We start from the raw sequence: 12,978 nt of genomic DNA, 5'->3' as shown, positions 1-12,978 counted from the left end.
TCTTTGGGTTTTGGCCAGGTACTAGTGACCTGGATTGGCCACCGCGAGAACAGGCTACTGGGCTTGATTGACCATTGTTCTGACCCAATAAGGCTATTCTTATGTTCTTAAAAGCTCTTGACTAACTGGTTCACGAAAGCATCTCTCAAGTCTAAGACTCAAAGGCCAGTGTAAACAGATGGGTTTGGAATAAGGTCTTACCCACTTAACCGTGTGGTTGCCAGCACCAAAAGTTGCCAGGACCCACACAACTGTTGCCTTCTTCGTGACTCCATCCCCTTCTTTGCCCCTGTGGAGCTTGGCACAAAAAGGGTCATGTTGACCTGCTATTCAGCGGTTCTGTCTAGTTCGGTTCTGCTGACTGTCAGCGACTGGGCTGCAGTGGGTGATTTAAGTGGTCTGGAGCCTCTCTTGCCCACTTCAGTTGCTTTGAACATTGGGCAGACTCTGGTCAATATTCAGAGTTATTCATCCAGCTAGAAACAGCATCATAGTGCCTAACCACAGATATGTGGTGGGAGATAACCAGTTATCTCCTGCCAAATATCCGCAGTTAGGGGGACTTTCTAGAAACAGCGCTTAAACTTAGGCACCGGTAGGCCTAAGTTAATTGACAAATGCCTTAGCAAGCCCCCCCCCAACAAAGTTAAAGCGCCATCGGCACCTACATAACAGACACCAGAATCACGCCTTTACAACACTTAACACCATTGTAGGCATGGCTAACGCCAGAAATGGCATTAGGCATCATAAAGCACCTACCTAGGCGTCATTCACGGCAAAGATAGGCGCCGGAAATGTGGGCCCGGAAAACCATGAGGTCTTCCCCGGAGGTGCGATTCATTATATGGTGCCATAAAGAGAATCCGGACCCTGGTGACTAGCCGCCACCTGGATATATGATGTGACTTAGACGGTATTCAGTGCCCAACCAGCGATGTTTAGCAGCCAAATAGGACCACATAAACTGCTGTCCTATCTTATCTTTAACTGCTAAAAAAATTAACTGTTTAGCGTTGAATATCGGCATAACTAGTTAACTTTTTAATGGTTAAAAAAAAAGACTAGATATTTAAAGCTGGTCACCATAAATTGCTCCCAACATTAAATATCTAGGTTTAAAGCCAGTGGCAAGCAGGAAAAGCACAGCCACTGCTGGCTGACTTTCAGGTCCAAAATGCATAGTAACTGTTCATAAGCCCACACACACACACACACACTTTTCAGCACTAGTTTCCTGTGGACAGCTCCTCCTACCTTGCCAATCTGGATTCTTTGAGATATGGCCGCAAACCGCTGGTTGAATTCCGAGAGTTTGGGTTGTACTACTTCTTTGCAGTGATCCCCACGGTTTGTCATGAGTTCTAGAGCCTGATTGCGCACAGCATCTGCCTTGGGGTGCATGTCATTCAGCTCAGCCTTTAAGCGCTACAGTCCGTGAGCAAGAGATAGGGCCCCGAGTTAATGGTCAAAGTAGAGGAAAAGAGAGCATGCAGAATGGTAATGCAAACATTCGAGGTACCAGTTTCCTGGTGTGAGAAAGAAGTATGTTAGCAGAGCTCTGAAAAACAGTGAGTTTATTCATCTTTAGCATGTGGATTATGTGAGGAAGGCAAAATGAAAGAGAGTGGAAGCGGCCTGCAGTGTTCCGGGATATTTAAATACTCTGAGGCTTGTGAAATCACAGGCATGCCTGGTGGAGAGGATCACAGTGCTTGGGCAGAGTCCTTTGGTGACAGTTTCTGAAGGGCCATGCTCGTTAATTAGGTGCCCCATGAATGACAGTTGCAAGAAGAAAATGAAAATGTCAGCCCCATTGAGTGCCCTGCTCCAATCTACATCGCCAGTACCTGCAGCTTGCAGCAGTGCCAGCATCCTATATGGACAACCTCCCATAAGGCTCTTTCCCACGCTTCCCTGGGTCTTCTTGGAGCAGCCAGTTTTGGTTGCGTGTCAAAAATGATACTATGCACAATTAATTTGCTGAGAATTGGTTGACTTATGTTTCTAATGCTATGACACGGCTGGCCAAATGTTTCTCCAGAAGTACTATGTGTTAACATGAAGGAATTATGGTACCTATATTCAACCTGTAAATATACACTGTTTACTACTTGGGATTTAGCTAGGTACTTGGGACCTGGGTTGGCCACTCTTGGACACAGGATACTGGGCTTGATGGACCTTTGGTTTGTCCTACAACAGTTCTTATGTGAGTCAAGTACAGGACAATCGAACTATTGTGACATCACTGATAAGTTTGGCTTTTAGGCATTGGTTGAATGAGGCATTATGACATCACAACCTCAACTCTGGAATGTTGCTACTCTTTGGGTTTCTGCTAGTTGCTTGGGACATGGGTTGGCCACTGTTGGAAACAGGAAACTGGGCTTGATGGACCTTTGGTCTGTCCTACAACAGTTCTTATGTGAGTCAAGTATAGGACAATCGAGCCATTGTGACATCACTGATAAGTTTGGCTCTTAGGCATTAGTGGAATGAGGCATTATGACATCACAACCTCAACTCTGGAATGTTGCTACTCTTTGGGTTTCTGCTAGTTGCTTGGGACATGGGTTGGCCACTGTTGGAAACAGGAAACTGGGCTTGATGGACCTTTGGTCTGTCCCAGTATGGCAGTTCTTATGTTTTTATGGCACTGGCATTGAAAATCTAAGGCCAGCCAGTGACTCAGAAGTTATGCGGGTACTGACTGAAACTCAGAATTGGCACCCGCATAGCTAAGTAGGCAAAGATAGCACTGTTTTTTTGTGTTGTTTCATCGGAATATTTAGCTATGCAGGCACCAGCACTGATTATAGCCAGTCTCCTCTTGGACTCTGCTCTCAGACCACCCTGGCACTACCAAGACACGGTTGTGATGGTCAGAGTCAAGATTCAGTGGCACTGCCTGGCTAAGTGCTAACAAATATCTGTTGGCCTACTCAGCGCGGTTTAACTGGACAGGAGTCTAGTTAAAACATGCTTATGGCCAAAATAAAACAGAGCTTTGATGAAGGCATGGAGAAGCAGCTCAGTTGTAGACTATAATGGACCAGACTGCTCAAGAGTCTAGAGCAGACATGGGCAACTCCGGTCCTCAAGGGCCAGAATCCATTCGGGTTTTCAGGATTTTCCCAATGAATATGCACGAAATCTATTTGCATGCACTGCTTTCACTGCATATTTATTGGGGAAATCCTGAAAACCCGATTGGATTCCAGCCCTTGAGGAGCGGAGTTGCCCACCCCTGGCCTAGAGTGTATGGAAAGCCAGGCTTCTGTAATGCTGTGTATGAATATTCAGAGCCCCACATGTTAAAAGGCAGCTTATCTATACCCACTCTTCATTCCCCGAAAATATTTGGACTTTTCTACAGCGTTCTTCTAAGAGAAAAAGAAGACATTTGCAAGGCAAAGATGTTTTAAGGCAGGGGTAGGAAACTCCGGTCCTCGAGAGCCGTATTCCAGTCGGGTTTTCAGGATTTCCCCAATGAATATGCATGAGATCTATTTGCAAGCAGTGCTTTCAATGCATATTTATTGGGGAAATCCTGAAAACTCGACTGGAATACGGCTCTCGAGGACCAGAGTTCCCTACCCCTGTTTTAAGGTCTTCTATAGCAGTGGTTCCCAACCCTGTCCTGTAAGACCCACCAGGCCAGTCGGTTTTTGGGGACAGCCCTAATGAATATGCATGGGGCAGATTTGCATGCCTGTCACCTCCATTATATGCAAATCTCTCTCATGTATATTCATTAGGGCTGTCCCGAAAACCCGACTGGCCTGGTGGTCCTTCAGGACAGGGTTGGGAACCACTGGTCTATAGAAAGGATGAAAATGCTATTATTGGACTATTAAGTCGGGACTGTCCTTTACTATTTCATTTCTTGGGCTCAAAAACACCTCATTTTACATCACATACAAAGTGTTTCAGCTACCTTGAGATTGTCTTCTTTCTTTTGAGGCTTCTGCTTCTCCGACTCATCCAGTAGGATTTCTGTACGGTACATCCAGGTTGTAATATTGGCTGCACCTTGGTCGAACGCTTCCATCTCCTGCTGGTATTTCTGCAGGAGGGAAAATTCAAACTTTCAAGAACTGGTTTGATGCTATGTTGTAAACTGACTATTCTTCCGAGTTTCCATCAGATAGGTCGGCTCATGGCTTGCATTTCTAGAGACTCGTTTGAATCAGTGATCTAGGCACCTAACTTAATTATTTTAAAAAACTTAATTGGCACAGTCAGCGCCTCATAATTGTCTCAAATTAATATTAATTTGGGCGGTAGGTGCCTAACTCATTAGGCAGAAAGCAGGCGTGATTAGGGGGTGTATCATGGCCATGCTTGGCATGTAGGCGCCTGTTTCGGACATAGGCGCTGGAATTGAAGCCAAGAAAACCCTGGCATAGATAGGGCGTGCCTACGGTTAGAACGCCTACGGGCGCCTAAGTGTACTTTATGCATCACTAGGTACGAATGTATAAAAAGAATCTGACTAAAGATTGACATGCCTTACTTGGCGCCTATGCTTTAAGCGTCATTTATAGAATCATGAGCTAAAGGCCAGCTAAGCGCTATGCTGTAAATAGGTGTGTATTTTATGAGTGGGCGCACCTAGGCACCAGGCAGGCATTACCCCCACGTGCATGAAATACAAGGACAGTTTCCTCACCAATAACAAGTTGAACCATTCCTCGGCTCTTGACGTCACTGCTATCCAGTTGCTGTTCAGGAGACTGAGTTTATCGTCCACAAGACTCTCCTTCCCGCCTAGCACCACCTTCAGTGCCTCCCCCAGCTCGGTGGCACTTTTCAGCTGATGCTGGCGCTTCTCCACCTCCTTCTGGGTGGCCTGCACAAAACACACTCAATGAGATTGCAAACACATCTACATACCACTACTATTTCTACAGCGTTGTACATTAAATGTGCAAGAGGCAGTCCCTGCTCGAAAGAGCTTACACTCTAATTATGACAGACACACAGGACAGAAAGGGTGAATCTATACATGCTGCTCAAATAGGACATTACAAGGGGACCGTTGAGGCTGATTGGGTATAGGGCTATAGAGGAAATGCCAACAGATGTGGGTTAACATTTAAACGCAGCTTCAAAAAAGTGGGCTTTCAGCCTGGATGAATGCCCAGCATATTGAATCAGGTAGGTTGTTCCAGGCATATGGCACAGCAAGGTAGAAGGGATGGGATCAGGAGTTGGCAGAGGAGGAGAAGGGTAGAGACAAGAGAACGGAGTTCCTGGGGGTAGAGTATAGGGAGAGGAGAGATACTGAAGATCTGCAGAGTGCATACAATTGTAGAAACAGACAGGGAGCCAGTGAAGCGACTTGAGGAGAGGGGTAACAACACTGGCGGAATACAAGGTACGCATCACAATTCTGAAAAGAGTGAAGGGGAAAGAGATGGGTTAGTGGAAGACTTGCGAGAGGTGATGAGAGCATGAAGGTCTTGGTAGTGTGCTCAGAATGGAAAGGCCAGATTTTAGCAATGTTGTAGAGAAAGAAACAAGTTTTGGTGATCGGTTGGATATGCAAAGAAAAGGAAAGAGATGAGTTAAAGATGGCCCCAAGGTTGTATGTTGACAAGACAGGGAGCAAGAGAGCATTATCTACTGAAATAGAGAACAGAGGAAGGGGAGAGGTGGGATTTTTTAGGAGGAAAGATAAGGAGTTCTGTCTTGAACATGTTTAATTTTAGATGGTGGCGAGACACCAAGGCAGCAATGTCAGAGAGGCAGGATGAGACTTGGGCCTGGATTTCCATAGAAATTTCAGGCGTAGAGAGGTAGATTTGAGTCCTCAGCATACAGGTAGTACTTGAAGCCGTGGGAGGAGATTAGAGTAGCTAGAGAAAAGAAGAAGTCCCAGGAAGAGCCCTGAGGTACACTGATGGATAGCGGAATGGCAGCAGAGGAGGATCCTTCAGAGTTTACGTCAAAATTGCAATGGGAGAGATAGGAGGAAAACCATGAGATAGAACCCTGGATGCCAAGCAAGGACAGCATCCACAATGTCAAATGCCGCAGATAGATCAAGGAAGATGAGGACAGAATAAAGGCCTTTGGATTTGGTCAGGAGCAGGTCATTGGCGACTAGCAAGGGCAGTTTCATTTGAATGAATATGGCAAAAGCCCGACTGAAGCGGGTCAAGTTTAACTTGAGATGAAAGAAAGTCAAGACAACGATGGTAAACAGCATATTTAAGTAGTTTGGATAAGAAGGGGAAGAGAGAGACGAGGTGATAATTAGAGGGGCAGGTAGTGTTCAGTGATGTTTTTGTAAGTGGCGTAACTACAGTATGTTTAAAGGGGTCAGGAACAGTCACAGTGGAGAGTGATAGGATGAGGATATGGTAGATAGAGGGGGATGACAGAAGGAGAGATGTGATCAGTAGATGAGTGGGGATGGGATCAGAGTAACAGGTAGTGAGTTTGGAGGAGAGAAAACGTGCAGTTTCCTCTTCAGTGATTTCAGAGAAGGAAGAAAAAGCGGCAGGGGTTGATGGAGGGTCAGCAGTGGGATGGGTGGAGGGAGAAATGAAGGTGATTTGGTCAAGAACTCAAGGTTAACCTTATGAACCTTGTCATGGAAGTACTCAGTCATAGTCTGGGGAGAAAGCGAAGGAGGAGTCGGAGATGAGGGAACTTTGAGTAGAGTTGAGCGTGGCAAAGAGTCGGCGAGGGTTGGATCCAAGAGAATCAGTCAAGTGGGTGCAGTAGTCTTGTTTCACTAGTGAAAGGGCAGATTGGAAAGAGGTTAGCAGGAATTTGAAGTGTACGAAATCAGCATAAGGGTGAGATTTCAGCTAGGGATGGGACTGGGAGAGGGGAGTATGGAAGGAGAAGGAGAGAACCTGGATAAGTGGAGGGAAAGGGACACAGAGAATAGGTGCTGGACACAGGGAAGGGATAGGGACACTGAGAGGGCAAGTGCTGAAAATAAGGAGAGAAACAGATATTAAAAGACACTGAGTGTAATCCCTGGAAATATAGCTGATAAGATTTTAAATATTATAGAAAATAAGGACAAGGACAAAAGATGGATAATGGACAGAAAAGAGAAAGGACAATGACAGGAGACCCTGGAAAGAGACCTGAGAAAAGCAGAAAAGAGAAACAGCAAAAGTAGACAAAAAAGGTGTTTAATTTTCTGAATTTATTATTTTTTTTTTTAGAGACGCTTTTAATCTTTATTATTATTTTTTTTATATTCTTTATTCATTTTCAAAATTACATTAAGTGTAAAATATATTCATTCACAGTAACAATAAATATATCACTTATAAACAATCATTGGTACATTATATAAATTTTATCCCTTCCTCTTTCCCATCCCTCCCATCCATATCTTCCATTATTATATAATATATGTAATAAGAAAAATACCCCCTCCCTATATCCTGAACTGATAATTAAAAGGGAAATAATTTTACTTAATCCTTACAATATTTTGTTAATGGTTTCCACACATCCTGAAATTTCTTAAAGTATCCCCTTTGTAAAGCAATAAATCTTTCCATTTTATAGATATGGCATAAAGAATTCCACCAAAAGTTATAATTTAATCTCTTCCAATCCTTCCAATTATATGTAATTTGCTGAATGGCAACCTCAGTCATTATTAGTAATAATTTATTGTTGTTCGCAGAAATCTGACTTTTTGCTCTCATTTCCATACCAAATATCACAGTATCATAGGATAATGCCACTGGGTTATCTAATAAATTATTAATTTGGTCCCAAATTGATTTCCAAAAATTCATAATATATGGGCAATGAAACAATAAATGATCTAAAGTTCCTACTTCTAGATGACAATGCCAGCATCTATTAGACAAAAAACTATCTAATTTTTGCAACCTAACAGGGGTCCATAACGCTCTATGTAACAGAAAAAACCAAGTTTGTCTCATAGATGCAGACACCGTACATTTCATCCTCCAAGACCAAATTCGTGGCCATTGAAATGCAGTAATTTCATGCTTAATCTCAATGCTCCAAATATCTCTTAAACCAGTTTTTAATTTCTTTTTAGTAAATCCACTTAATATTTTATACCACTGGGCGGCCTGGTGACCCAAGAAGTCTGTCTGAAAACAAACAAACCCCATACTATAATGATTATTAAGGTTTTTCCAATCAGGGAACCCCGCCTGAATGGCATGCTTCAGTTGCAACCATCTAAAACTTTCTGATTTATTAAGTCCAAACTTATGCTGCAACTGTGAAAATTCAAGCATAGCACCATTAGAAATAACATCATCCTTACATTGGTATCCTTACAGAGATCAATTTCAGAGGGAGGGGTAAATTTTCCAAATTTTTATAGGTACCATCAAGTCTATATTTTGCGCCATGGTATGTATTGGATCCTCCCAGAACTCATAGGAAAACTCCCAGACTGGTTATGGATAGAATGGCAACTCATGTCTCCATTGCGTCTGTGCCAGGTGCTCAATATCAAACAGTAAGGACAATACTAGCCGACACATGGAAAACTTTACAGTATGTAAGCAATTTAACAACTATTCCAATTTACAAATCTACAAGTCAATCTATATGGGTGAACTCCAAGATTCAAATTGGCGGAGAAAGGCTAGTCTGGAAGCATTGGATGATAGCAGGAATACGTCTATTTTCTGAATTTATTAATTGTAAAATGTCAGTTACTATTTGCATTGCAATGATAAGGCTTTCTATATAGGTCTGGAATTGATTTGCTTTTTGCAAGGTTTGTTTATTAGATCTTTGAAGGGGTTTCTCCACCTCTCCCCTTCTGGTCCCCACTACCTTGGGAGAGATGGCGTTATGGGGTGAGAGGGTATTTCAATATTTCTGTTGGGGCCAAATCAAACCCACCTCCACCACTGTAGCAGTTAAGGTGCAGGGCAATATTTTATAAGAGGCAGAAAAATCACTAAGCCTTTCATAAAATACATATTACACCACCAAAGACAGCCTGGGATCAACATTGTAAATGACAGCTGTCCATCCGGTCTGCCCAATATTCACACTTATTCTACATTCTTTAATATTTCTGGGCAATAGACCATAGAGGTCTTTAGGTTCCCACTGCTGGAGATGCCCTCGAAGTCCACTCCAGCCTATCCTAATCATCCTGTCACTGGAGCTTCTATCAAAGCCCTCCCCAGCTCATCCCAAACCAAATCACTATATATGGGACACAGGCCGTGCAGGATCGTTTGAATTCTGTCAACATTTTCATCTCCACCTCCTCCCTCGGCAGGAGGCATCCACTATCCTCTCCATGAAAAAAAATTTCCTAACATTACTTCTAAGTCTGCAACCCCGCAGCCTCAATTCATGCCCTCTAGTTTTATCATTTTCCTTTCTCTGGAAAAGATTTGTTTCTCTATTAATAACTTTTAAGTATTTCAACGGCTGTATCATATCTCCCCTGTCCCTCCTCTCGAGCAGTGTTGCTCAACCTTTTCAAGCCAAGTACTCCCTAAGCCTAACATATACCAACCGAGTACACCCGCCCAAACTCTGCCCCAAACTCCACCCCAGACCCGCCCAAACTCTGCCCCTGACTCCACCACCATAATAATAATACTAATTGTAATGCAATTTCTTCCATCCATTTTTCATATACACACAATTAGAAAATTCAGCAATATGCAGAATAGCCAGTGGGGGAGCCCAAGAGAGCCAGGTCCCAGGCTATGTACAGGTAGGTTTGGGTGGGGCTCATATACTGATAAGCAGGGAAGCTTTTGATGGGTTTTCTGACCCCAGCACTGATCTTCTTTAGGTTTTTAAAGGGGACTAAAGTGGATGTGGAGCCTGGTTGGTCACAGGATGTGACCAGACATCAAAAGGAGGGGGGTGGGGGTAGGGTTAATGAACCGTATAGAGCAGGGTTGCCCAATGTCGGGCTTCAAGGGACACAATCCAGTCGAGTTTTCAAGATTTCTCCAATAAATTTGCATGAGATCTATTTGCATGCACTGCTTCTGTTGTATGCAAATACATCTCATGCATATTCATTTGGGAAATCCATTGTATGCAAATAGATCTCAAGCATATTCATTGAGGAAATCCTGAAGATCTCATGCATATTCATTTGAGAAATCCATTGTAGGCAAATAGATCTCATGCATATTCATTTGGAAAATCTATTGTATGCAAATATAGCTCATGCATATTCATTGGGGAAATCCTGAAGATCTCATGCATATTCATTTGGGAAATCCATTGTAGGCAAATTGATCTCATGCATATTCATTGGGGAAATCCATTATAGGCAAATTGATCTCATGCATATTCATTGGGGAAATCCTGAGAACCCCTGGATTAGAGCATCCTCTGCATTTTTACTTTGGGCTGGGAATAATCCTTGCCTGCGTGTTGCCCCAAATCTACCAAGCGTTTGCTTTTCGTTATTGCTAGCTGGTTTTTGTTGTCGTTTTAAATTTCTTCCTCCAGTGGTGACTTGGGCCCATTGTCTCCCTGTTGAGGCCTGTGCTAACGGTATCATTGTTGATAATTATGCTTTCTGTCATGCAGAAACTGTGGCAGACCATAAAATGCTGCTATTTATAGGAGATGCCAGGACTCTTAACTAAGTACCGTTCACTGCATCGCAAAGTAGGTTATTCAGGAGCACATTAGCGGTATCCATGAAATTTTAAATAAGCTTGCCTAGCTTTTTTATTTTGTATTATTTGAGGGGAAAAAGATAATGATGCAGGGAGGCAGAGAGAGAGATAACCAGGAGCAACCCGTGGAAATGCATTAATCACCGACCTGCAGCCCCAAAGCGTCAGCCTCTATGACCGCCAACGAGCCCGTGCTGGAGTAATAGAAAATATTTCTACAAACAAGCCTCGGCATCGTAGCTCTGGCAAGAGCATAAATCGGCATTATTAGGCAGAAAGAAATAAAACGGCTTTTGACAGAAATGTAAATGTGCCCCACGGCAATGGAAAAACACTGCGGGCTCAGCAGAAAGAAATCAGGACACTTTAACAGTCTTAACAAAGGACTTCTCTTGGGGTTAGTGGAGAGGCGGGGGTGGGGGTGCTTGAAAAATGGGAAGGTGGTTTCTTGAGCATTAAAACTACGTGAATATGTAATTTATTGACCTGGCTGGCAAAGATGGCTTCATGGGAGGGTTGGGAAAGCATTGAACAGAGACGTTCGGTCGAGATTCTTAGCTTTCCCCGGGGCTCTGTGCTGGCACCGTTGCTGTTTACCACGTTTATCAATGACCTAGAGATGGGAAGAACTCAATTTCCTGATGACATAAAGGGCTCCTTTTACAAAAGTGTGCTAAGCGTTTTAAAGTGGCTAATGCGCCTTTGTAAAAGAGGGGGAAAGTTGTTAAGTCACAAGAGGGTGGTGAAAAATTGCAAGAGGACCTTGTGAGGCTGGAAGACGGGGCATCAAAATGGCAGATGAGTTTTTTAAAAATTCTTTACTTATCTTTTATATCTATACTAGTATTTAAGCCCGTTACATTAACGGGTGCTAGAGTAATGTTTGTCTGTCTGTCATTCTTTCTATCTCCCTGGCCCCCTGCCTGCCTCTATTTCTCTGTTGCCCCCTTCCTATGTCCATAGTGTCCCATCCTATGGCCTTAGTGCCCTCAATGCCTCCTATGTCCTTAGTGCCCCCAGTGCCTCCCTCCTATGTCCTTAGTACCCCCAGTGCCTCCTTCCCATGTCCTTAGTGCCCCCAGTGCCTCCCTCCTATGTCCTTAGTACCCCCAGTGCCTCCTTCCCATGTCCTTAGTGCCCCCAGTGCCTCCCTCCTATGTCCTTAGTGTCCCCTGTGCCTCCTTCCCATGTCCTTATTGCCTCCACTGCCTCTGTCCTGTGTCCTTAGTGCCCCATGCCTCCTTTCTATGTCCTTAGTGCCCCCAGTGCCTCCATCCTGTGTCCTTAGTGCCCTCAATGCCTCCCTCCTATGTCCTTAGTGCCCCCAGTGCCTCTGTCCTGTGTCCTTAGTGCCCCCAGTACCTCCTTCCCATGTCCTTAGTGCCCTCAGTGCCTCCCATGTCCTTATTGCCTCCACTGCCTCTGTCCTGTGTCCTTAGTGCCCCATGCCTCCTTTCTATGTCCTTAGTGCCCCCAGTGCCTCCATCCTGTGTCCTTAGTGCCCTCAATGCCTCCCTCCTATGTCCTTAGTGCCCCCAGTGCCTCTGTCCTTTGTCCTTAGTGCCCCCAGTACCTCCTTCCCATGTCCTTAGTGCCCTCAGTGCCTCCTATGTCCTTAGTGCCCCCTCCTATGTCCTTAGTGCCCCAGTGCCTCCTTCCCATGTCCTTAGTACCCCTTCCTATGTCCTTTGTGCCCCAGTGTCTCCTTCCCATGTCCTTAGTGCCCCCAGTGCTTCCAGCCTGTGTCCTTAGTGCCTTCAGTGCCTCCCTCCTATGTCCTTAGTGCCCCCAGTGCCTCTGTCCTGTGTCCTTAGTGCCCCCAGTACCTCCTTCCCATGTCCTTAGTGCCCTCAGTGCCTCCTATGTCCTTAGTGCCCCCTCCTATGTCCTTAGTGCCCCAGTGCCTCCTTCCCATGTCCTTAGTACCCCTTCCTATGTCCTTTGTGCCCCAGTGTCTCCTTCCCATGTCCTTAGTGCCCCCAGTGCTTCCAGCCTGTGTCCTTAGTGCCTTCAGTGCCTCCCTCCTATGTCCTTAGTGCCCCCAGTGCCTCCATCCTGTGTCCTTAGTGCCCTCAATGCCTCCCTCCTATGTCCTTAGTGCCCCCAGTGCCTCTGTCCTGTGTCCTTAGTGCCCCCAGTACCTCCTTCCCATGTCCTTAGTGCCCTCAGTGCCTCCTATGTCCTTAGTGCCCCCTCCTATGTCCTTAGTGCCCCAGTGCCTCCTTCCCATGTCCTTAGTACCCCTTCCTATGTCCTTTGTGCCCCAGTGTCTCCTTCCCATGTCCTTAGTGCCCCCAGTGCTTCCAGCCTGTGTCCTTAGTGCCTTCAGTGCCTCCTA

General features: G+C 44.8%; 1 protein-coding gene across 12 annotated transcripts in view; it reads right to left on the bottom strand.

The window, feature by feature from the left end:
* DMD (dystrophin) overlaps positions 1-12,978 on the bottom strand; it is a 2,510,493-nt gene that overhangs the window by 1,203,794 nt on the left and 1,293,721 nt on the right. For 10 of the 12 annotated variants that reach the window (XM_033949686.1, XM_033949693.1, XM_033949692.1 and 7 more), the window contains 3 exons: positions 4,676-4,855; positions 3,941-4,069; positions 1,258-1,428 (listed from right to left, as the gene is read on the bottom strand). In XM_033949686.1, the coding sequence (XP_033805577.1) occupies positions 1,258-1,428; positions 3,941-4,069; positions 4,676-4,855 (480 nt within the window). The remainder of the gene's footprint in view (positions 1-1,257; positions 1,429-3,940; positions 4,070-4,675; positions 4,856-12,978) is intronic. The other 2 variants (XM_033949694.1, XM_033949695.1) reach the window with 1 other exon arrangement.

The sequence above is a fragment of the Geotrypetes seraphini genome, chromosome 6, assembly GCF_902459505.1.
Source record: "Geotrypetes seraphini chromosome 6, aGeoSer1.1, whole genome shotgun sequence".
Taxonomy (NCBI): Eukaryota; Metazoa; Chordata; class Amphibia; order Gymnophiona; family Dermophiidae; genus Geotrypetes; species Geotrypetes seraphini.
The sequence above is the reverse complement of the archived record's forward strand: the minus strand, read 5'-3'. Positions and strand labels throughout refer to the sequence as shown.